Source organism: Drosophila suzukii, chromosome 2R (genome assembly GCF_043229965.1).
Source record: "Drosophila suzukii chromosome 2R, CBGP_Dsuzu_IsoJpt1.0, whole genome shotgun sequence".
Classification (NCBI taxonomy): Eukaryota; Metazoa; Arthropoda; class Insecta; order Diptera; family Drosophilidae; genus Drosophila; species Drosophila suzukii.
In genome coordinates, this window is record NC_092081.1 from 23,817,623 (window position 1) to 23,842,248 (window position 24,626).

The 24,626-nt window shown below is 45.2% G+C and overlaps 3 protein-coding genes and 1 long non-coding RNA gene across 13 annotated transcripts in view; 2 read left to right on the plus strand and 2 right to left on the minus strand.

The window, feature by feature from the left end:
- Positions 1 to 13,657, plus strand: part of NaCP60E (Na channel protein 60E) — a 33,614-nt gene extending 19,957 nt beyond the window's left edge. Inside the window, exons 14-29 of one of the 10 annotated variants that reach the window (XM_070994832.1) lie at positions 4 to 18; positions 355 to 597; positions 654 to 2,833; positions 2,888 to 3,215; positions 3,278 to 3,378; positions 3,934 to 4,108; positions 4,193 to 4,489; positions 4,769 to 4,923; positions 5,631 to 5,764; positions 5,835 to 6,504; positions 6,613 to 6,972; positions 7,077 to 7,185; positions 7,242 to 7,423; positions 8,749 to 8,867; positions 9,313 to 9,516; positions 9,635 to 13,657. In XM_070994832.1, the coding sequence (XP_070850933.1) occupies positions 4 to 18; positions 355 to 597; positions 654 to 2,833; positions 2,888 to 3,215; positions 3,278 to 3,378; positions 3,934 to 4,108; positions 4,193 to 4,489; positions 4,769 to 4,923; positions 5,631 to 5,764; positions 5,835 to 6,504; positions 6,613 to 6,972; positions 7,077 to 7,185; positions 7,242 to 7,423; positions 8,749 to 8,867; positions 9,313 to 9,516; positions 9,635 to 10,137 (5,775 nt within the window). In that variant the 3' untranslated portion in view covers positions 10,138 to 13,657. Of the gene's footprint in view, positions 1 to 3; positions 19 to 72; positions 598 to 653; positions 2,834 to 2,887; positions 3,216 to 3,277; positions 3,379 to 3,447; positions 3,479 to 3,933; positions 4,109 to 4,192; positions 4,490 to 4,768; positions 4,924 to 5,630; positions 5,765 to 5,834; positions 6,505 to 6,612; positions 6,973 to 7,076; positions 7,186 to 7,241; positions 7,424 to 7,665; positions 7,795 to 8,748; positions 8,868 to 9,312; positions 9,565 to 9,634 lie in introns of those variants that run through there. The other 9 variants (XM_070994831.1, XM_070994830.1, XR_011603711.1 and 6 more) reach the window with 9 other exon arrangements.
- A 333-nt stretch (positions 13,658 to 13,990) lies between these two features.
- On the minus strand, positions 13,991 to 20,923 carry pain (transient receptor potential cation channel family member painless). Its single transcript, XM_017072915.4, has 4 exons — positions 20,846 to 20,923; positions 16,627 to 16,854; positions 14,587 to 16,566; positions 13,991 to 14,524 (listed from the first exon to the last, which is right to left on the minus strand). Exons 2-4 carry the CDS (start codon positions 16,843 to 16,845, stop codon positions 13,991 to 13,993), a joined length of 2,733 nt encoding a protein of 910 aa, XP_016928404.2. The 5' UTR covers positions 16,846 to 16,854; positions 20,846 to 20,923.
- A 349-nt stretch (positions 20,924 to 21,272) lies between these two features.
- Positions 21,273 to 23,302, plus strand: LOC118876980 (uncharacterized). Its single transcript, XR_005013919.3, has 3 exons — positions 21,273 to 22,570; positions 22,634 to 22,691; positions 22,767 to 23,302. It is a non-coding gene; the product is annotated as an uncharacterized lncRNA (long non-coding RNA).
- A 361-nt stretch (positions 23,303 to 23,663) lies between these two features.
- LOC139352187 (putative fatty acyl-CoA reductase CG5065) lies at positions 23,664 to 24,505 on the minus strand. The gene is made up of 4 exons (XM_070994777.1): positions 24,351 to 24,505; positions 24,058 to 24,297; positions 23,855 to 23,986; positions 23,664 to 23,793 (listed from the first exon to the last, which is right to left on the minus strand). The coding sequence occupies exons 1-4, from the start codon at positions 24,503 to 24,505 to the stop codon at positions 23,664 to 23,666; spliced, it is 657 nt and encodes a 218-aa protein (XP_070850878.1).
- Positions 24,506 to 24,626: the final 121 nt, after the last annotated feature.

The following is a 24,626-nucleotide window of genomic DNA, read 5'->3' on the forward strand; positions in this document are numbered from 1 at the left end:
CAGATTTTCAAGAAGAAGGTAATTTTTTCAACTAAACCGTTCTTACTTGCTTTAAACTTGCTTGCCTCGTTTGCGTTAACCAATCCATATCTAAATCCAGACATACTGTATGTGTAAATACTTATATATAGAGTAGTCAAAAGTTGATCAGGCTATATATGTATGTACGTTGTAATCTTTTGTGTTGCCTGCCCTTAGCGTAAATCGTTTTCTGTTCTGTATGCATTGGATCCCTAATCGTATAATGTCAATATCGATGTCTATTCAAAAAGAATCTTGTAGCGAACTCTTCAGTTGAGTTTCCACCCTGATCTTCACTGTTTTCTAATGTTCTGCAATCTCTGTCCCAAATAGGAAGTTGGCGAGGAGTCCAAGTTGGCGCGGAGTATTGAACGTGTTCGTGACCTGATTCGCAAAAAGCGGCAGGAGCGCAAGGATCGCAAGGAGCGAAAGTTCGCGGAGAAGTTCCAGCAGATTGTATTGGATGCTCAGCAGGCGCATGCTCAGGCTCACTCCCAACAGGCTGTAGTCGGTCTGGAGAGGGGCGACAAACCGGGTGTGCTGGCCGAGACCAAGTTCCACAGACTGAGCTATCAGGTAAGTTGACCCCTATATAATTGCCACACAACTTAACTCATCTGTATGTTTTCCAGGAGTCTATGAATCGGCCCGTCTCCGGCTCCGATTTTGGTTTCCAGATACCGCTGCACGACGGCTTGCACACGATAGTCGACGGTCTCGAGTATGATGACACGGGAGACTTGCCAGAGCAGATCCAACTGCAGGCGCATCCACTGCCACCCAAGTCAGACTCGCTGCCACCAACCTACGAAAGCGCTATGATGGCCGCCGCTGCCGCTGCCTTTCCGACCGTCAATGGGAATGGCAACAATAACGGGAACGGGATCGGTCAAAACCTGACTCCGTTCGCCCAAGCGGAGCGTCGGCTGCAGCACCAAATATCCTCGGGAGTGAGCACTCAGCAGAACGATTCACGCGAAGAGGCCACTTACACAGAATCCATCGAGCTGCGCCTGCTGGGTCAATACAACTCCACAGACACGGACCCGTACGCTAATGATCAGCGGAGCGGCTGCGGCTCCTTCAACCGCGGCGACTCGCTGCAGGACAACTCCTCGCGGCGCTACGGGAGCGAAGAGCACGACGAGGCGTACCTTAAGTACCAAAAGTCCCTGCTGACGCGATCACCAAGCTACCGAAAGTCACTTGATCGCCTGTCCCAATCTAGCGGGCAGTCACAGCGATCGTTGCTCAAGTCGGAGGAAGCTGAGATGCGGCGACACTCAAGCGGCCACTCCCTGAACTCCATTTCGATCGAACAGGACGAACTGCTGTCCCAGCAGGGCAACCTGCGCGAGGAACTGCTCAACTGCGACCAAAAAGAACTATTTCAGTTTCTACAGGAGGAGGACGAGATGCAAAAGGGGACCAACCTGAGCCGCATCTCAAACGCCATAAGATCTCGGCGGCCCTCCAGTCGGATGGGTCAACCGGAGAGCGAGGCACTGGTAGAGCACTCGGAGTTTGACAACATTATTCAGAGCTTCGAAAAGGAACTGGAGGAGATCAAGCGCTCTACCACGTCATTGGAGCGCAAGCTTTCCAACCTTTCAGAACCCTCGCCGGCCGCCGACGAAGCCACAAAAGCCATTATGGAGCACATTGCCATCATTACGGGCGCTTCAGAGCGCTCGGCCGCCGACGAGGTGGTGCACCCGTTAAATCCCTATGACAGTTACGATTTGTCGAGCGTGCCACGGCGCTCGCAGTCCGTCAGCGCAGCCGCTCAGCGTCAGTCCGTAAAGCTGAAGCGACGCAGCCTGGAAAAGCAGCGCAAGATCGACGAAGACTTCAGCATTTCAAACGAGATACGCAAAATCTGTGATCAAATCCATGCCCCCTTCGTAGCCATGGAAGCCATGGCTGTAGCAGCTACCAGCGCTAGCCAGGCGACCCAGCCCAGTCAATCACCATTTCTTAGGCGCAAGATCGATCCCTTCACGGTGCAGTTCGACCGCTTCAAGCGCCTATCCCTAATAGAGCGCGTGGAGGAGCTGCCCGAGGAGGAGAAACCCATCTCGACATTGCGCATCGAGTCCGAAAAGATGCCGCGCAAGTTTCTCCACGGCCACGATCAGTTGGCCCTAGACAGCCTCTCGCTGAAGAGCACTAACTCGTATGAAAATCTCCTAATCCAGAAGCAGAAGCTGGGCATGGCCACACCTCCCGCCGTTCCCGCCACTCCGCCGACATCCTTGAAATCAAGCATCGAGCCACCGACACTGGCGCAAATTTCATCGCTAAAGACCACCCCGCCGCTGGCTGCTCTCACCGAGCACCAGCAGCACTTTCATGCCACGAGCATTCAGGCAGCACCCACTCACGGCCACGCCCACGCCCATGCCCATGCCCATGCCCACTCGCAGGCACATGCTCATCCGATGGCTGGGCCGCGGCGACGCCCGGAGCATCCACAATCGACGCTAGACAAAGCCGCATCCTTCCAGTCCGCGCGCACCGAGTCGCACAGCTCGGGAGCGGCTGACACGAGCTCGGCCTTGGCTCTGGCCTTGGGCCATAAGACTGAGCAGTCCCAGTCGGCGGCGCCAGAAGCCACCCAGAAGCCGTCGGCATTCACGAGACTGACCGAAAAACCATGGCATTGTTTGGTTTCCTACGTAGACGATCTCACTGTCGGTGGGAGACGTAACTCGCAGGGAGCTTACAATGATCCCATGACTTTTCCGAGCTACGGGGCCACTAAGCCGCCAAAGGTGCCCGACGACTGTTTCCCCCAGAAGTGCTATGATCAGTAAGTATGACCAGGGATCTCCTCAAGAACTGTTTTAATGTGACTCCCTTTCAGCTTCTACTTCCGCTGCCCCTGGTTCATGAGCTGCATGGACACGCAGAGCGCCAAGCACTGGACGCGCGTTAGGACGGCTGTCTTGGCGGTTGTCGATACTCCGGCCTTTGAGTGGTTTGTGTTGGTGCTGATCTTTGCGTCAAGTATCACGCTCTGCTTCGAGGACATCAACCTGGACAAGAACAAAACGCTGAAGCGCGTACTGTACTGGATCAACTTCTCCTTCTGCCTGATATTCGTCGTAGAGATGATCCTGAAGTGGCTGGCCCTGGGATTCTCAAAGTACTTTACCAGCTTCTGGACCATTCTCGACTTCATCATTGTGTTTGTAAGTGATTTTCAGGAATATTTTTTGCAAGAATGTCTTGTAACATTGTTTGTCTCCTACAGGTGTCGGTTTTCTCGCTGCTCATTGAGGAGAATGAGAATTTGAAGGTCCTCCGCTCGCTGCGCACATTACGAGCTTTGCGTCCGCTGAGAGCCATCTCTCGGTAAGTTGACCAGTCGCTGGTCTTTCGATACGCTGCACCACAACCTTCTCATCCGTGCATCCGGTGAAGAAAGCTCTCTGCGTAGGAACTTCAGCCTCTGCTTCTCGATCTTCCTCTATCAGTACTGATCTATGTGTCTTTTTCCGGGGAGGAGTTGGTCAGACCGAGCGATGCGATCCAAGCCGTGTGCAGTGTTTAATACAATCTCGTCTTCTTTATGGATTTCGAATAGAAATACGTACTCGTAGAACACGCATTGCATCGTCCTCGCCTCCGTCCTTGTCCTCGTCCTAGAATCTGTGTAGTCTGTAGCTGAAGTCTAGACTTACCTCTGCTTCTGTTGTGTTTGTATATTGTAGATAAGTTCATATGTACATATAACTTAAGATAGCTAAATAGTTGACCAAGCAGAGATCCACTCCGCCATCCATCCACCCATCTGTATACGTATCCATCTGACCACAACCGCGACCACTTAGCACGGCCCCGGCACAGTTGAGACGACCTGCGTCCATCCCGTAATGATTAGCATTTCATCGTCCATTTCTATTCCAGGTGGCAAGGAATGCGGATTGTAGTAAACGCTCTCATGTATGCAATACCATCAATTTTCAATGTACTTTTGGTTTGTTTAGTTTTTTGGTTGATCTTCTCAATAATGGGTGTTCAGTTCTTTGGTGGTAAATTTTTCAAGTGCGTTAATGAGATGGGCGAGTTACTGCCGATTACTGTGAGTATTTTTTGGCGGAGATTAATATGCAGCGCCACCCCAAGACTTGGCACTTGGCATATTACTAATCAATGCGAATTCCAGGAGGTGAACGACAAGTGGGACTGCATCGAACAGAACTACACATGGATCAACTCGAAGATCACCTTCGACCACGTGGGTATGGGTTACCTGGCCCTGCTGCAAGTGGCCACCTTCGAGGGCTGGATGGAGGTAATGGCCGACGCCGTCGATGCTCGCGGAGTGGACCTACAACCGCAGCGAGAGGCCAACCTATATGCGTATATTTATTTTGTTATATTTATTGTGTGCGGATCGTTCTTCACACTCAATCTGTTCATTGGAGTTATCATTGATAACTTCAACATGCTCAAGAAGAAGGTAAGTCCTTTGGCCTATGCTCCTGCCCAGGTCAGCTTTTCTGCATCCACACGTGAATCACCTGTACATACGCTAACCACTCCCATCGATCCATCTCTGATTTGTATTGCCGTATTTCGATCCAAACGCCGTCATTATGTGTATCTCTAACCGTGTTATTGTGTTGCTATGTTGTGACCAGTTGTTCATAGAATACGTTCAGCATACCGCTTAGTGTGTTACATAACTGTGGATTGTATATATAATTAAATGTTCATTCTATTCTCATCACTTTTATAGTATGAAGGAGGAGTGTTGGAAATGTTTCTCACCGAATCTCAAAAACACTATTACACGGCTATGAAAAAATTGGGACGAAAGAAACCACAGAAAGTTATTAAGCGACCTATAAATCATTTTTTAGCTATGTTTTATGATTTATCCAATTCGAGAAGGTAAACAAACCCGTCAATCAACCATTGAACCAACCAATCTCAATCTAAGACCAGCAAATTACGTATACTTACTTATAGTTTGTACTTACTATTAGTCCTGCTCTGTCTTCTCTGAATCTAAGTTTAACTCTTGTAATAACTCGTAGGCTAACGCGTAGTTGTCTCGGCAAGGTCCATAACACATCTATAGAATGTTTCTGATTTGGTGATAAAATTCATTTGAACACTTGTAATTCCCGGCATTTTTGGTCAAATCCGGTGCTTGTCCCAAACAAACACCGTCAAAAATGTCTCTATCTTCTGTATTCTGTAATCTGTAATCTGTATCCTATATTCAAATGCATACTTCTTGAAGTTCTGTAGAGCACCTTTTGCTATGATGATACTTGCCAACTGGTATAATTTAGATATAATCCGAAATATCGGACTTTCCGCACTCTGGGCATGTTCTACCTATGGGATGAGTAGCTGTCCTTTGGCTCTTCAGGCCGTCCCCTTAAGAACTCTCCCCTTGTGTGTACAACCAGCATGTTTATAAATAGTTTAGATTTAGTTTACTTTATAGATCTATGTAAAACGGTGCCCTCACAATGCCTGTACATAATCTCCTTCTTTCTGAATTATCTTTGGAGCACCGCGACTTCGGCCCGATCGAAGTTTAAGAGTATCAAAACGACTTTAATCGAAATCCCTTTCGTGATGTGCAGGTTCGAGATCGCGATCTTTGTACTGATATTTCTTAATATGCTTACCATGGGCATCGAGCACTATGACCAGCCTCATGCGGTTTTCTTCATTCTGGAAGTGAGCAACGCCTTCTTCACCACCGTCTTTGGTCTGGGTAAGTTATTTTTTTCTATATTTATCATTTCTTGGTTATCACACCGATTGACATTTTTCTCCTTCCGCAGAAGCCATTGTGAAGATCGTCGGCCTGCGCTACCATTACTTCACGGTGCCGTGGAACGTGTTCGATTTCCTGCTGGTGCTGGCCTCCATCTTCGGCATCCTGATGGAGGACATCATGATAGACCTGCCCATTAGTCCGACCTTGCTCCGCGTGGTCCGAGTCTTCCGCATTGGGCGCATCCTACGGCTCATCAAGGCCGCAAAGGGCATCAGAAAGCTTCTGTTCGCCCTCGTAGTGTCGCTGCCCGCCCTCTTTAACATCGGAGCCCTGCTGGGACTAATCACATTTATATACGCTATCCTGGGCATGTCGCTGTTCGGACACGTAAAGCTCCAGGGCGCCCTCGACGACATGGTAAACTTCCAGACCTTTGGGCGCAGCATGCAGTTACTGTTTCGGTTGATGACCTCGGCCGGGTGGAACGACGTGCTCGAGTCGCTGATGATCCAGCCACCCGACTGCGACCCCTTCATTCACGGGCAGACGAACGGAAACTGCGGACACCCGCTGCTGGCCATCACCTACTTTACGAGCTTCATTATCATCAGCTACATGATCGTTATCAACATGTACATTGCCATCATCCTGGAGAACTTCAACCAGGCGCACCAGGAGGAGGAGATCGGCATAGTCGAGGACGATCTGGAAATGTTTTACATTCGCTGGTCCAAGTAGGTGTACTCTCCCTGGCAGTAGGCCTAGCCGTAGGATCTCGCCAAAAGCTGCCTGGCGAGTTATTTGAAGACAACTGCTGACTATTCGAACCGATTTACTTTCAGATATGATCCACATGCCACCCAATTTATACACTTCTCGCAACTGTCCGATTTTATTGCCTCTCTCGATCCACCATTGGGCATCTCGAAGCCCAATAATGTCGCTTTAGTGTCATTTAATCTGCCCATCTCTAAGGGCAATAAAATACACTGCCTCGACATTTTGCACGCGCTCGTGAAGCACGTGCTAGGTCATGTCGAGGAGACCGATAACTTCAAACAGTTGCAGGAACAAATGGATGTCAAGTTCAAGAAACAGTTTCCAACGCGAAAAGAATTGGAAATTGTTTCGTCGACGCGGATCTGGAAGCGCCAGGAAAAGGCGGCTAAGACCATTCAGACGGGCTGGAAGGAGTATTTGCGGTACTAGAATTACCACACCAGCCAATTACCTCACCCTAGCAATCTCAAACGAGCCTCTTTATCCATTTCCTTCGAGATTCTAATCATGTGGTGTCTCTTCACAGGCGCAAGCGGGAGAAGGAGCGCTCCAACTCCGGGGACAGTGCCACTCAGACCTCCAGCCCAGGCGGATGGCAATCGAAGCTCTCTGCCCTAAACTTCTTCCACCTTCAGGTGAGTGCGGGCATTTAGTTTTCACCTGCTTATTCTAATCCCCCGATCCCTTGCAGGTGAGTCGACGTGGCACCGCCTGTTCCAGTCGGGCCTCGTCTCGGAAATCGTCGCGTGCCTCGGACGCATCCGATCTCAGCGAACTGGCCGGACCATGGCTAAACCTGCCCCTGATGCTCGTCTCGGGGGCCGACGACGTGGTCAAGGACATCAAGCAGCAGAGCGACGAGCTGGGCAAACGGTAGTTATCCTGGCTTCACCCGCACGACCCACCCACACCCACATTGACACATAACATACACACAACAAACACACACTGACACGTAGCCATTCCATGTATGTTTGTGTTTCATGGCTGCGATGAATTTGAAATGCAATTTTTAGACGAAAACGAAAGGCTTTCCATGCTCATGCCACCATAACATGCAACAAGAACATAACCGTCGATCTGCATCGATAAATTAACGTTTTGTGTGTCCACAGTGTATATGAACTTAAGCCCTATTTCTAGCAAATCCTCTTGTATCTCCCTAAACTATGAGTCCCTGCTCGCAGACATGGTCACTGCCGTTCTCAGAAGTGGCTCGCAGCCTAGTGGCTTGAATTACCTAGGTAAAGGCAATCTCCCATCCATATGCTGCTTAGCTTAGCTGGCAACTATAACCTACTACTTACGTACAATCTTAAATCTTACAACAGACAACAATCAGAAACCAATACCAATACCAATATCAGTCTCAAAACAAATGCAACAAGCAATCTTAAAACTTCGTTTTTAGTTCTCGACTATAATTCATCCATACTCGTTGTATATTCAGTTAGATTAAGTATATGTATTTATTGAACCAACTATCCAGTACTCGTACCAGTCGACCTCTTATACGTATTCTATCTAGTATCTCCATCCAAACTCGACTCTCAACTCAACTCAGCTCATTTACGCGAACGCAAGCAAAGTCTGTCAAAAACTCATTTGCCGTCAGAAGTTTTCTACAGCAACTCTCTATTCAACTATTATTCAACAATTATCAGAACAAGAACCACAGCTAATTGCAGTTTCAAAACATTCGAGTAAATGCCTATAATACGATCATTTGTAAGTAGCGGCCTATTCCTTTGAAACCAATCCGTAGATCCACCCATTCCGACTCACCCGACTCGCCGAAAATAACTGCCGATGGACACGTGAATGCGCAATTTGAGTTCATTTTGATTGGTGCTTGCCCTTATCTAGATCGTTAACATAGTTTTGCTATCGATAAGTAATCCCATTTAGTTTAAACGTAGCTTACCGAACATGTCACCAGGTAATTGGAACCCCAAGACCAAATCTCATTCGATTTTCATTGCCATTCATAATGATGTACAGCTTCTTTAGTGTCGAAAGCTTACCTTCTTTCCTTTGTTATTTCGTCAAAAAATTGCAGCTATCGCTGAAACGAAACAATCCTCGACTATTATATGTGAACTGACCCACCCAAACCAAACATTCTACATCCAGATAAATGAAATTTATGCTTATGATTGTTACTGTTATTCCAACTACTAAACTATTACTATTATTAGCGGTAGCATATTTGTGGAAGCGCCTAGAGCAAGTCGTCGCCGAAGCTTTTATAATTTCTTTTTGCGTCATCAGGATGCTGTCGATGACAGCTTAACCTCACCTTCAGTACATAGAAAAAGTAATTATTGACAAGTGCCTACTCACCTACCCAGTTTCCACTCGACCCAATTACCCACCAACCACCACCATCCACCGACCTCACCCACCAGTCCATTCACGATTCTTGCTATTTGTAAATACTCTCTGTACATAGCCACCGCCCGAAAGGCCAGCACCTTGAGCCACCTCTGCACCACTATCTGAATTTCAGTCAGTATCAACCTCACATGTTTGTGGCTTTATCTCCATCAAGATGCATTTCATCGAAACCAATTTCTATGCATTCCTAGTTATAAGCTTACGTTCTTGACTCATCAACTGTTACTCGCTGCGATCTCTCTATCTATAACTATACCTAATCTATCTGTCTATCTGACCTACCTGTCTGTCCACACAACCTTCGTACTTGTGCGTTGTGCCACCACGAATGCCCGACACTAATGCGTGCCTTTCACCCACAACAGCCGCTATGAACAACACGACCAACACCACCTCAACCTCCGCCTCCACCTCTGGCACGACCTCCTCCCCCGCCTCCGCGCCAGCCACTGGGTGTGGCCCAGCAGCCACCTCCGACAGCGACCGACACCAGGCGGTGGGGGGTGGGTCGGCTCCCTCACGTAAGCGCGCCTCTAGTTTCATACGCAAGAAACCGCCCCTAGAAAGAGGTTTGTCAGCACAAAGCGCTTTAAGAGTAAACAAGAACGCTTTTGTCTGTATGTGTGAATTGTACTTGCTATCCCCCTGCCGGACAGCCTACTAAAGTCCTCTTTTGCCGCCTTCCAGCCGAGGCGCCAGCCCCCGAGGTGATCGTCACCAGGCCGTCGCCGGACCAGCAGACGCACCCGCATTCGCTCAGCCTACGTCCGGACAACGCCACCCTGGTCCACGTGCTGGTGCACCGCGAGAGCGAGGAATACAAGGAGGAGGATGAGAGCAGCCCGTCCTCCCCCGGAAACGGAAACGGACATGGTATTAGCTGTGGCCCGGAGAGGCTGGCCAAGCAGGCGCCGCCTCAGATACGGATCAGCACGGGCTCGGTGGAGAGCACCATGGACACGTGCTTGATGCCCACAGTGCAGATTATGGTGGACAGTCCCAAGGACCCGCCGCGCGGCGATTTCAGCGCTATCGAGGATGTGGATGCACCCATCGATGTGAATGTCCAGGGAGACACATCGCAGGTGTTTTACGAGTACAATCCCGACAAGGCCACTGCCGACCACCAGGATGGTGAGGAGGAGGAGAAAGAAGCGCTGGACGAAGCCCTCCCAGACAAACAGAGATGACCTCCGGTCAACACTCCGCAGCGGGACTCGGAGCGACGCTCCAGCAGTGGCAGCAAGAGTAGTAGCAGCAGCACCAGCAGCGCCAGGAGCAGCTCATCCTCCTCGTCGTCGTCGGCGGCATCGGCAACCGGTCCTTCGGCGCGGCGTCCAAGCTGACAACCTCCAGTCTGAGTGCGTATTCGATGCCGATTCCTGTGTGCATTTGTGTCAGAACTCGTAGTTTCTTAGGCTTAGGCATGGGGCCCGCCCCTTTGTTATCATAGTCGATTACCTATATAATTATATACTAGTCGCTTTATACGATATACACACATATATACACATATACATATACGGAGCTATCCAAATTTATACATACAATATCAATTTAAGGAGGAAATCAATATTAACTATGTTAACAAAAACGTGCATTAAACCGTTGTAGTACTCGAATCAAATCAAAACTCCGAAAGAGTCGGAATCGCCATCACCATGGTTATTGTCACAATCAGAGTTGAGGAAGAGGAGAATGGTCGGTAGTTTACTGCCCGATTTAGTCGTAGTTAGATCGGTTGACCCACAAAGGAGGGAATGAGGGCTAGGTGTTGCACACGGCCATGTATTCTCTCTGCCGTGGGCCGACTTTCTTGAACATTTTCGAAGGTTGTTTTTGAACTATACAATACATAGAGATTGGCAGTACTTGCATACATTACATGTGTAACTAACTATCGCGGTTAGATGTAGGCTCATAACTGTAGTGTTTGTTTTCTCAATTATCGACCTCCATATACAAAGGTATATGTGAATAGTAAGTAAATACATTGTGTACATATGCCAAAGGAAGTATTTTAAACTAAAGAGCTAATACTGTAGTTACAGACATATGACATTAGTTAGAGACAATTTATTGAAATATTTATAAAGGTTTTTCGTTACGATAGCGCATAAAATTGCCGATTACCAATACGTTTACGATAGAGAATATTATCCATTACCGATTGTTCGAAGTACAAAAGCGAAGTATTAGTAGATTTGATTATTATTATTATATTGTATTGTACATATCTTATGGCTCCTCCCCGATCCCCTTCGCTCTTTCTCTTCTACATCCAAACGAGCAGTAATAACTAAGCCAAAAACCATGTCAAGTGATGTTGTACTCCACATACTCACAAACTTGAATCAATCTAGTCCTAGTCGGGATCTAGACACTACACTGCACTGTAATCCACATCGTTATCAAACCAATCCAAGGAAACCCGAAATCAATCAGCAGTCCTACCTATGTACCAGTTGAAATAACTTTTATGATTGTGAGTTTAGTTTAGTTTATTTTCGATTAAGTATAGCCGAAACAAGCGAATCAATACCAAGACGCAACCAGTGTGCTCTCCTATACAAAGAACAACCGACAAGCTTCCACAAGAACTCTATTTTAGCAAAATAATTTACAATTTACACTCGACTTCTTTGTACGACTTTGATAATGGTTAAGTCGGGCCAAGTTTCCAAGAAACTCGCCTTGTTTTGTTACTTTTTAAGTGTTGTTCTCTCTTTTAAGTCTCCATTGTGATCACATTAAGTTTAAACATCGAACAGAAAAAGGAGTTGAGGAGTGAATAGTTTATACTCCGAGCGGGAGAATACGAACAAATACCGAAATACTTATGCACACCCGCACATTCAGGGCACTCCACTCGACTACAGTCGAGTCTATGCTACTCTTACTCTACTTTCATAACTTAACAACAGACAATCAGACAGCGATTGATAGTAAATTGAAATTCTATGGTACCAACTAAATCGTTTTCTCCAGGAACAAATAACCAAATGAACACACAAAAACTTAATTGTGATTTTAACTGCAATTTTTACACAGAAAATAAAACAACTAAGGTCATAACTTTTAATTAGAATTGTTAACAAATGGAAAAACCAACAACAGACAGAAACCAAACACTCGTCAATTAAGTGATATTTAATATTGGTACGTACTCGTATTCGATTGTACATAAACGAAAAACGATTATGATAATGGTAACGAAATAGCAATAGAACCTCATCCAACCACAAAAAAATCAACAAAAAATGCAAAAAAAGAGAAAAGCTTTAATTTTAGTTATCTTCAACAAAAATCGATTATAAAGATATTACGATTACAGAGCGAGGCGAGACCAGTCGGAGCGTTGCAATGATGTGGGATGTTTAATTTAGTCATAGAGTATAACGACAATAAAATGAATGAGGCATATTCAATTATATAGACGCAAATTCGAGTCACCGTTACCGAAACCAAAACTCAAATTAACAACAGGCAGGCCACTCACACAGAAACCCGGGGATTAACGACAAACTTAGCCCTTAGATATTATCGAAACGTACTCGTAATCGCAGTAGAGAAGCTTTGCTCCCAGTCAAGTCAAGCCAATAAGCCAATAGCAAAACGAACCAAGTGAAACCGAAACAGAGGAGAACAGAACCGAATCCTATGCATTTAAAGCTCACGGCACCGCAGGCAGGACATTAGGATGAGCTCCCGGGATGGGCGATAGGTGGATGCATGTCGCAGGAACACATAAAGTACACAAATATATACCTATAGTTAGCAATACGGCTGGTTTAATTAGGCATGCCTTACAGAATACACGATTTTATTTATATATGCATATTTATTGTTGAGATTAAAGTATATACGAACGGTAGGAGTAAACGTTTCATCGGTCACGCCACCAGCAGCAATAGAAGACGAATAATAACATTAAAAGCAGGAGCCAAACATAAGCAGAATCAGAAATCGTAGGATTGTTTAACGAGCTCCGAGAACTAAGTCAATTATTTTAATTTTCCGCTTTTAAGGTCCTAGTCCTAGTCCTGTAACAATAGCAGCGCAGCTAAGGCGTAATAAAGAAGAGTAACTAAACCAAAGTTTAATGATAATTCGAATTCTAGCTTAGCTTAATCATTGCCTGCGCTCCACTCGCTCCAAATACGCTCCAACGGATCAAATCAGAGTTCTGGCTCCTAGCTTTTTATCCGTTGCTGTCGGAAACCATTTGAATCGATAATTAGGCTGAAAATTGTTAACAAATTACCGCATAGTTTGCATCAATTTCCACTCGGATTCCCATTACCATTGATTGCCTCGTTAGCCCTATAGGTCCATGAAATTCGATTTGGTCCGCTACGCTCAGTTCAGCTCTGACTTAAAAAACTATGATAGACAAGGAAAACGCAGAAAATAAAAATTAAGAATCCATTAACCATAATATGTGACTAACACACATTTTGAACCGAATCATATCAAATCAAAACAAAAGAAAACCAAGTAAAGGGAATAGCTAAATGAAAACTCTAAGAAGCGTAAATCTAACATTTGAAATTAAATATTTACTCGGGTACAAATGGTACAGTAAAGATATTCGTTTATACAATATTTACTGTCTATATAACCATTATATACTACTTACTTACTGACAATTATTAAGGTTTTTGTTCAACTTCATTACTCGTATGTTAATAAAAGCAATTTCCGACTAAATCGGTTCATTCAATTCAATGTTAAATGCAAATCGATCGAAAGGTCGATTAACACTTGTAACACTTGGTCCAGCATGTCACACTTTGGGGACTTTTCGCAGCGCTGAAAATACCTGATTTATTACAATTATTACAAATTATTAAACCGAGTTGTCGGCTTCTGAAATTACATCTTATTCTGGCCTGAATCTCTTCATTCGTCCAAATTTGTTAATGATATGTTAGTATAAACTACTACTAACTCGGCTGTTTTAACTCAAAGTTAAATGCAAATCGATCTCAAAAGTTGATTAGCCTAATAAATACTATAGCTAGAGTAATAGCATAGGGCCCATCAGTTTCGATCCTGGAGCAGCTGCAACACCTGCTCCAGCCTGTGCTCGATTATCTTTAACCGACCGTCTTTGATCTGCTCCTGCTTTCGGCTCTGCTCCATGCTTTTCTTCTTGTCGATCACAGCCAGGGCCAACTTGACCGTTCGGCCGTCCATCTGGGAGCACTTTCCGGTAAGCACGGAGCAGCAGCAGGGCAGGAGTTTTACCGGAGGGTCCAGCAGTTTCTTTTGGGGCACATTCGGACTCATGGGCAACTGCTGGAAGCTAGCCTGGTTGTTGCCCTTAAGAGTCTTCAGCTCGAAGTCATCGCTCATAGGTATGAGCACTTTGCTCCCATCGTTCGGCAGCACAGTAATCTGGCGGAGGCTTAAGTAGTTGGGGTAGATGTTTATCAAACGTTGGCAGATGCTCCGTAAGAGATGATTGCCCATCAAAAACCCAGCTCGCCCGTGGCCAGTAAGAACCTGTTCATATCGACTCAAGACGTTGGTCCTGCAAATGGCACCGTTCAGTTCCGCCTGCGCCTTGATAGCCTGAATATTGTGGGAGAAGAGGTGAGCCGAGGACAAGGGAATATAAGTTCAGATGGACCCACCTGGGTATCGCTTACGGCCAGACCGTTCAGCAGGTTGAACAGCACAATCGTCATAAAGATCACGAAGAGGAGGAAGATAAGGTAGGTGTAGACACTCGTAAACTTGATGTCTCCGGCATCGAACTCGCCCGTCAGCATCACGATGGTCTTGATCAGGGCCTCGATGGGCTTGGAGAAGGTGTTGAAGTCCCCATCGCCCTCTCCCCCCTCCGCAGACACTTCTGCCTTACCGAAGAGGATGTAGAAGCACAGACTGAAGGTCAGCACGAAGATCGAGTAGAGGGCGAAGCTTTTCACGAAAGTGCCCGAGACTTCGCGCAACATGAGCATGTGGGTGGAAATGGAGAGCACTGGAAGGGAGCCCACCAGCAGGCAGAACTCCATGGCGACCAGTAAGATGGTTAGGACGGCCAGGACGCGCTTCGTCTCCTTGTCGAAGTTGGATTCCATGCAGGTACAGATGGATAAGATTATCAGAGCCACCTCCATGATGTTTGTTATGGACCAAAAATACCGAACTGGAGACATAATCCACTGGGTGCACTCCCGAATTATGAGATAGCCAATTCCCAGCCAGGAGAGGATTCCGAAAACGACGGTAAGAGCTCTGAGATCGCTCTCGTGATACTTTAGGAGAGTGTGGGCGATAATGGAGGCGGTGAAGAGCGAGTAGAGCAGGAAGTTACAGTAGAAGATCACGGATAGCCGGTGCCACTTAAGGAAGAGGAAGCTCGAGATCAGCGGGTGCTGCAGCAGGTGGCGAAACTCCTTTGAATCGGCGATGAACGCGATTGGGGCCATCTCGTCGTGCAGCTGATTGGAAGGAGCGGAAGGCTTGCCCGCTCCAGAATCCCTCTCCTGGCGCATCAGGTTCTTGTAATCGATGATGATCTCAAAATTTCGTTCACCCGGCTTCTCTCCGTTTGTGGTGATGCAGGAGTCGAACTGCTCCTCGAGAACCTCGGGTGGCATGTCTTGGATGGGCAGCGTTCCAAATGCGCTCTTGGACCCAATGTAGGCGCCGTTGTTCAGGAGTTTCTTCATCGCCATCGTATTGCGATTTAACACCGCATAGGAAAGGGGCACCAGACGCCCCGAGTCAGCCTCGTTGATGTCCACGCGATCGGAGTCTACGAGCAAATCGAAACAGCGCTGATGGTTGAATCCATCATATGGCTGTTGTTCGAGACGACCAATTACCGCGTTCAGTAGCTTGGAATCTTTGGACAGCCGTAGGCTTGGCTCCTTTAGCAGTCGCTCCAAGGCTTGCCAGTTGCCAAAGATTACGGACGTCTCGACGAGATTCGCTTCGTTGGGCGAGCCAGGCCTCGAGTTGATGTCGATGCCAGTCGTTAGAATGGCTTCGAAGGCTCTCTGCCTGCCTTTCTTGATGCTTTCCTGCAGCAGACTAAAGAACTCCTCCTGGTGGGTGTTCAGTTGGTTGTCCTTATGGGCATCTTTATGACTCTGCAGGTATTCTGTGAACTGCTGCTCGAACAGTTCTTCGTCTCCGTCCCGCAGGGTCCGTTGGAGGGTCTGGATGTCTATCTCCGGCCCGGTCTGGCGCTCTTCCGGCAGTGTGAGCTCCGGGTACTGCGCCTGCAGCAGGCGGCGCACCTCTCCTTTTCGGTAGCTATCAATGTCCAGCTCCGGTTGAGCCAGAAAGAGCTGAACGAATTCTTGCTTCTCGGCCTTGACCTTGCTCTTCCTGAGCACATGATGCAGGGGTGTAAACTCACTCTGATCCACGGTGTTGGGCGAGGCGCCGTAGCCCAGCAGAAGCTTCATGCAGGTTAGCACCGCCGGGGCATTCTCCTCTGTGAGATTCTTGGCCAGCGAGTTTAGTGGCGTCAGTTGCGCGTACTTTCTGTCAACCTGGACCTTTTGGCCTGGACGGGGACTCAGAAGAGCTGCTAGGTTCCCGGGATCCCTCGAGTCGGCGGCATAGTTGACTGCGGCCTTGTTCAGCTTTTGATTGATCTGGGGAGGCGAGATATGGTTAGTTGGGAAAAGATCTCTGCTTCCAGATACACTACTCACGTGGTTGACCTGACTGCCGTGGTCGAGGCAAGCCTCTATAAAGTCCCTGCAGCCCGGTGTGGAGAGCGCCTTCTCGAAGATGCTCGTGCCGCGGTCGTCCTGCAGGTCGGCTTGGGCACCGCAGTCCAGGGCTGCTTTGAACTGTCGGATGTCTTGCTTGGCCAAAGCTGCAGACAGTTGGGCCTGCGGGTCGATGAAGCCGCAGTTGTTTAAGTCCATTTTTGTGGTCTGCAAAGAGAGAGCGGCAACGGAGCGGATGAGCAATGTCTGTGTGGGCTGGCTCTTAGGTAATTAACCCACGCGTCGGATGAGTAACGGTCAGTCTGAAGTGAAGTGATGCAAGAACCCGCATTGCTCACTTAACTTCTGACCCCAGCAAGCTTTTGGTCCCCGAAACCTTGAAAGGCTAAAACAATGGCATGAGACTGGACGCTCACAGAAAACGGCATTTGACATCGCTTCATGCTACGATGGTTTTCACATGGAGTGGACGTGAGGCTGAGCCGAAAGCTGCCCTACAGGTTTCTGGGCAAATCTCCGTTTTGGGGGCAATTAAAGAAAGCGTCTTAAGTGGTTTCTGTGGTACCAACTTCGGTCTTAAGTTGCTCCCCCATGTAGTTATTAAATTATAACAATCCCAGCGAAGACAAAACAAGGTCGGCGGTGGGCAGGGGCATGGGCAGCACTTCGTCGGACTGATCCACAAATTTGAATCAGGTTTGGTGCGGGTTTCAACGTCTAACGATCATAAAGAATAATCATAAAATAATCGACACATCAGTATCAATTAGCAATCAATTTGTTGCGCTTTACGCTTTGATAACTCTTCTGTATTTTGGTCCTCAGTGGAGCCCTGGGGGCGGCTCAGTCGATGGGAGCGCTGAGATCGCAAGATTTATAGGCGGCTTCTTGCGTAAATTTTAAGGCGGTATCTTCTGGGGAATTCTCGTTTCTTCTCTGTGATACTTGAAATGTGTGAGAAATCGGCTAATCACACTCGAAATTTGCATACGCCACTGCTGATTATTTATCAATGGCCAAAGAATTGGTAATCAGGAAACATCTACTCAGCCGTTAACGGTGGCTCTTCCCCCTAACTCGTTTGGCTTCCCAAACAAATTGGGTATGTTAAATGACCCCCAGGTGCCAAGTTCGGCCTGATAAGATAAACAGAATCGCACAATCACCTTCCCTAATTGGCCCACTGTTTGGAGTCTCTGTTTGTGCTGTGTATTTGGCCACCGGGCTATTTGTAAAACCAATTGACAAACAACTTTATTGTTTACGCGGCTCAGGCCCAAAGTCTTAGGGGACAGTTGACAGAATGGCGTAATAGAAGTTAGCAGAATCGTTTTCCAGAGTGAGCCATCCGATGAACCGAATTCTTCGCAGCATCCGGGGTGTGGAACAGTCTAAGAGACTGGCCAAAAGAAAACTCGTCGATCAGGTTTGCACAGGCAAAGCAAAAAACAAGCATGCAATTGCACTTAATGGACGTTTTGCACAACTCTCAGCTGCAAAGATCTCAGGTTTTTCGTCGGATCTCAAAGAAATAAAATCGAATAAAATGTGCACTTGGTCTGCATATGATACAAATCTGGTAGACAAAGATATAAATAGCAACTATACTCTAAGAAAGTTTAAGAATGCTTTAAAGATCAAGGCTACCATTTGTATACTCTCTCTGATGATTAATACGGAAATTACACTATACAATGTATTTTTCAAAGTAAGCCTGTAGCTGTGTAGCATAGAAGTATTAGTGTAATAGTGTGGCTCGTTAGGCTAAGTTTTCAGTTCTTTAGTTTTAGGATCATTTTCAGCCACTAATCTTGATTTTCCAACAAATAAAAAAGGTATTTTGCACAAACAATGCGGCTATTGTATCTATAATGGATTATGCCTCAGTGAACTCATAATAAAATGCTCAATCAGGTAACCTCTTATAAAAAATGCGAAAATTTACTAAAGCATGCATTATCCAGAAATAATTGGGAATCGTTAGCTTTGGTTTTTAGCCGCAAAAATCAGTCAGTGTTTTAGTTTTAGGATCATGTTTATCCAAGTTACGAAAAGAACTCTCCGCGAAATCATAATTTTACAGAAATTCCTAACTATTATCTTTCATATGTAGAATAGGGCACATACAGTTCGTCATGCCGAAGATATTTTCCTTCCTCACTCCCATTTCACTTCACTCACTCCCAATGAGCAATACGTAAACAAGAGCTCAGCAACACCATAAACTGGATAAGTAAGAGCATGCGATATTTCTGTGCCACCCCGGAATATCTCTAAACTCTTGAAATTAATTTGTATGTTCCTTGCTTGCTACATGCGTGATTCCTTAGCGAATAGGGTGGCAATATTTCCAGCCTCGTGAATGCTTTCGCGACCCAACAGTGTTCGATGAGTGGGCGATTTTGGAAAAAAATAAACTAATTTACTTGTCCATAAAGTCTGTTTATTGCCAGTGAATTTGTTTACTTAATTTAGTTAATTTTCTGCATCTAATGAACAACAGACGTTCGCTCTGCTGTTTTTACCCTTCAAATTGAGGCTGGAAAATCAAAGGGAAGTATATATCTGAACTCGACTGCTAAGGAGCGGCAGAAAAACAGCGATCGTGATCGAGGTCGCCAGTCCACAACTGGAGTTTTTGTGAGTACACTACTTTAACCAAGCTCAGCCCAAAAAGTGTCATCATAAAAAAGTCATAATTAAGATGGATGCGTGCGGAGATGGGGCTGTAGATTTCTATATAGATGTGGACGGGGGGCTGACTTTATGGTGAAGTGGGTTTGTGAAGCATCCGCGAAAAAACAACAGCAGAAGCATTTAGTTGTATACTGAAAAAATGTTTAAACGAACAGCTCACAGACACATGGACAATAGCCCAACTAAAGTGGATACCCCCGGTCGCATGGAGATGTGTGCTCTATATACCCACTGTGCACTTCATAAACAATTGACTGGCCCACATCGTGTACACAACAAAAGATTTGGAAGGGGAGTCCGGGGTGGGGAGATAGAAAGCAGAGCCCCGCACGATTCAGTAATTTCAAATAATTTAATTAAACACTCGGACGTACATAATACTTGAGTGAGATCAACCCGGGAAAACGACCGAAAATTATTTGGTGCGAAGAACCGGCTGGAATCCCTAATAGAAGAAATGACCCCTTACCAATCGGCTCAGACCCAATAACCATTTCGTCCCCTTTGGATCTACGCCCCTGGGCCCCGCGAAAAGTAGAAAACGAATAAACAAAACTTGATGGGCGGAGCCAAATCGGCGAGCGAATGAATCCGGACGGACGGTATATGCATTCGTAAATAGGCTGTGGCTCCGGAGAGGGGATATTAACAAGCCGCATATCGCCTAATCGATGGATTACTTAATTGTAATTGGCAATAAAAAATGCAAATGTTGCGATTCTGGAGGGGGAAGGAAACACTAGTCGCCTTAATTCGATGCAAATGGCGGTGCTTGGAGAGCGGGAACTGTCCCCAAACCAAACACAATTCCCAGTTGGGTAAACATTGGGCTCAATTTACTGGTCTTACACGACACTTTCTGAACACGCCTGGTCAGCAAGAACATTTTCCGCTTATGTTGCCTTTGGGGACAGCTCCACAATCTGAACACTTCACAGAAAGCTGGCCACCGGAGGCGTTGCCTTTTAGGGCACGGAACACCAGTTCGTGATCTACCCACCAGCCATTTGAAAATCGCTTTTTAAATCTTCGATGATGTCACAGGTCGAATACATTCCAAATTAATCATTTATCAAATGCAATTCAATCAATTTATTAGCTGTTCTAGACGTCATTAAAACAAAGCGGAGTTTTTATATTTTTTGAGACTGCGCCGAGGGCGCCGTTTTCTGCAGTTTTTTAACCTTGGTTCGTTAAATGTTTTAAAACTTGTTTTCACTGCGGATATTTTTGTTGTGTGGGCCGAGCCGAGCTGATCTTTGCAACTGCGGTTTTGTATCTGCATTACACATGATTCATTCGCCGTAACTAATAAAACATTTTAATTTCACCGCGAGTCATCATCCTAAAGCTAAGATTTGTCACAACACCTTACTGATTTGCATAATCAATGAGGTGATTCATTCGATTTGCAGATCTTTATTGGGGCTTTTCAAAAACACTTTTCAAAATACTTCAACCCCTTCACACGGAACGCACGTTGCAATGCCGCGATTATTACCTTATCCGTGAATATCCAGCCAACGACTAAACCGATCCCCGAAAGCGATCTTCAAAGTGGCGGGCTATTAACGAAAATTGAAAATTAACGAAAGCTAGCAGAGGAGCGCCTGTTAACTTAACAGAGCCGTGCCTATCGATATATCGCCACTACCATAAATTATAGCATACTTTGGAGGTTTGCGCCATATTTAAAAATATATCTTAAATGTGTGTCGAAGTAAGACAAAAATAAATACAATTTTTAAGTACTGTTATTTTTTTTGGACTCTGACAGTTACATATCATAAATATATGATTGTTGCACAATTATTGGTAACTTTTGTTTTAGTTTTGTGGGCGTTCCAATTTTTAAAGTTAATCAGTAGGTATTGACGAAACCAATACATTAATGTTACAATTTGTATTCTAGAAGCGAAAAGGCGGCGCCCACAGTTTAGATGCCCGAAAAATTTAATCAAAATCTCCTACAATTAAATTAAAACTTCAATAGAAATTATAAATCCAAAATACGTTATTTGCTTGTAGAGAAAATTGTCCAATTTCTAGATTACTTAAATTCAGACACCAGGCGAACATAAACGTTTAGCAGGTGGAGAAACGATCAGCTGATTTGTTTAATCGAAGCTAATTGGAGATGCCCTCGTGACTGCTTACTTTTGGCACGGGCTATGCAAATGCATAGGATTTCACTTTTATTTCGTGCATATCGTGACAAGCTCGTGAAACGGCCATAGTAGAGCATCTCTAATCTGCGCTTTGTTCTCGACTAACGGTTGTTTCCCACGGTGATAGATTCCTATTGGTCAGTAGGGGAAGGGGAAATATGGAAAGGGCCGCCATTTTGAAAGTGAACAGTTATTTAAGTTCATTTTTAGCTACCAGCTGTCACCTGCTAAGTTTTCTGTTTGCCTGGTGTCTGAGAGCCATAAATCCAGCATTTTGACAGAAAATATGTTACGGATCCTTTTAATTTACTAAAGTAAACTAGCTATTTTTCAATTTCAAACACCAGGTGAACAGGAAATTTAGTAGGTGGCCAACGATTAGTTTTTAAGGCCTATCTAGAGGTGGGTCACATCAAAATATGTGGGGGCTTTGTTGCCGATCAAGCGATTGCCCACCTCTAGTCTGCTTATTCTAAACTAACGGTTGACTTCCAGTAAGAAAATGTTAGCGCCCAGCAGCCACCTGCTACGGATTATGTTGCCCTGGTGTCAAAGAGCAAGAAATTAGCCGTTAGACTCGGAAGTGCAGATCATTTTCGTCAAGAAAATTCTATTTTAAATTCCTAAAGCGCCTAGATGTTGGCATAAAATATGTTCATGTTCATATTGCAGAAAATCTTCAAAAATTAAAGCTTGCTGTTTTCATTTCCAATCGATAGGGAATTTAACAACGAGTTCAACGGTGTATGGCATTCCTTACTCTAAAATTATTTCGCGCTATGGTATTCAAAATTCCTAATTTTTTTGGGTGAAATATAAGATTTTGAACTTTTGACAAAAATTCGATTTTTTCTTAGCTTTTTACTCGTACAGTAAAATGGTATAATCATTCGTCGTAAAGTATGTAACAGGTAGAAGGAAGCGTTTTCGACCCCATAAAGTATATATGTTCTTGATCAGGACCATTAGCCGAGACGATTAGCTTTAACCTTCTGAAAGCCTACTTTTTCAGTCTGGTTAACCCCCGCAGACTTCTAGCTAAAATCGAGCTTATTAAGGTGCGCCAAAAACATAATAGGATTCTAAATAAAATAGAAATCTGATAGTTTTATTTTTCACAGGATAACATTGCCTACCTGGTGCTGGTGGATCCGATGAATGTATAAAGAATGTGAACAAGTTAGTGATAAACAGTGGTTGTTGCCTAATCGGACTGTAAATAAAATAGAAAACCGATAGTTTTATTTTTTACAGGATAACATTGCCTACCTGGTGCTGGTGAATCCTATGAATGTATAAAGAATGTAAGCAAGTTACTGATAAACAGTGGTTGGGGGCGTCGTAGCCTTACACCTTAGATATCATCTTACAATTTTCCCACTGTTAAAATTCAAACATATCACTTTGACATAAGTCTGCATACAGTCAAATAATATTGTATTTCGCTCTATGAACATTTTATATAATTTGATTGTTCCAAGGCCCTTATGAACATTTAACTTTAAGACTAACCGATTGGCTTTTGGAAAAATAAGTCAACCATAAAAGTGATTAACTATCAGCTCCTTTTTTTAAAATTGCATTTGTTTTAAAACAATATTTCTAATATTTGTACCCAGTGGTCGTTCATGTCCCTTAAAAAATAATTGTTTGTGTATCTTCCTCGCACTCCCTTTAGCTGAGTAAACGGGTATCTGATAGCCGAGGCCATCGACAATAGCGTGTTCTCTTTTTTTATTTACTGTGACTGGACACCAAGCAGTGCAAAAATTATACTTATTATACAACGGCTTCCCTTTTATTGTCACTAAAAGTTAATGCAGTTTTTATTTATTTTATTTTACAATTAACACGACTTGCAAAAACAAGTCAACGTATACAAAACACCTGAATATATTTGACCTGATTTACAAAATAAACCTTGCAAGGGCACGTGAACATAAAGGTACAATAATTAAAAACGTGTTCATATAAAGCGAATCCTCATTTACTAGACTGCACTCCATTTCGAACCAAATCGAGGATTCCTAGTTTTTGAGAAGCCCAGTATAACAGGCCAGAAATGATCATCGTTTTGCAAATGCGGTCCAGGACATACATGCTGAATTAAAGCAAGATTGGTTAAAGGTGTTGGTGGTGGTCAGAAAATACCTACAATCTTAATTGTATGCGGGATTTGGGCAATGAGGTCAAAGGTTCCTTCATCACATACTGACGTCCCCCCAGAATGCTGACTTTCATGTACTCATAGTCGTCGACATCGTTGGTGTTGATCTTAAATCTACCCGGAGAAAATGTTGCTTTAGAAATATTAAGTACATAATAGAAGGGCTACTGCTTACGTTCTTCGATCCGTTACACTTAGTTCCTTGTAAATCTGATCAAAGTGTGTGGACTTAAAGTCCCAATTTCGCGTTGTGAAGAACTGCAGCACCTCCAGACCCACGGCTATTTTCGTTTGCACCCGAATCATACTGAAATAAAAGGAGACAAGCCGATCATGGACTAATTACTTCCGCCACTTCACTTCTCTTAAAGATCTTACAAGCGTCGCTGTCCGAAGATCAGGAGTAGAAAGTCGATAAGGTAGGCTGGCAGCCACATAAACAGGATGATGCAAATGGTGTGGTAGAATTTGCTGGAGGTCATGTTCCCGTCGGGATACCAGAGCCCAACTTCAAAGGGGTACTTAATGCCCAATTCGCGACCCACATCCATGATCCATTTCCAAGTGCGTTTTTTGGCATCGTCCACGGTTAGATTGTAGACTGGTACCTGAAGAGGTCTGCGACGAAAGCAATGCATCATATTGATATGGATGACATCTGTGAGATTTACCTCTTTTCTGCGAGACTGTTGTGGTACGGCAGCAATATCAGGCCGTTGATGGCGATGTCCACGGGTATTACTTCAGACTTGAGTTCGCCATTGCAGATCATGGATCGGATGACTCCTTTGCCGGCGCCAATTAGGACGCCCGTGGGCCCGTTCATATTGTCCACCCAACCTGGCAGGGGCTCAGCAACAGCTGGAGTTACTGGGAGAACAAAGAAGACGTCAGGTAAGCCCGCAAAGTCGACCCTTGGTGAGAAAGTAGGGGGAGAGAAACACGGG

What these genes read in the sequence shown, in the direction of transcription:
- pain (XM_017072915.4), bottom strand. Translation starts at nt 16,845, where the DNA reads ATGGACTTAAACAACTGCGGCTTCATCGACCCGCAGGCCCAACTGTCT. An exon ending in ACGGCAGTCAGGTCAACCAC is followed by an intron (nt 16,567 to 16,626) that starts GTGAGTAGTGTA and finishes TCGCCTCCCCAG; the next exon opens with ATCAATCAAAAGCTGAACAA. An exon ending in TGGCCGTAAGCGATACCCAG is followed by an intron (nt 14,525 to 14,586) that starts GTGGGTCCATCT and finishes CACAATATTCAG; the next exon opens with GCTATCAAGGCGCAGGCGGA.
- LOC139352187 (XM_070994777.1), bottom strand. Translation starts at nt 24,505, where the DNA reads ATGAACGGGCCCACGGGCGTCCTAATTGGCGCCGGCAAAGGAGTCATC. An exon ending in ATCTTCGGACAGCGACGCTT is followed by an intron (nt 23,987 to 24,057) that starts GTAAGATCTTTA and finishes CTTTTATTTCAG; the next exon opens with TATGATTCGGGTGCAAACGA. An exon ending in AGTGTAACGGATCGAAGAAC is followed by an intron (nt 23,794 to 23,854) that starts GTAAGCAGTAGC and finishes TTCTCCGGGTAG; the next exon opens with ATTTAAGATCAACACCAACG.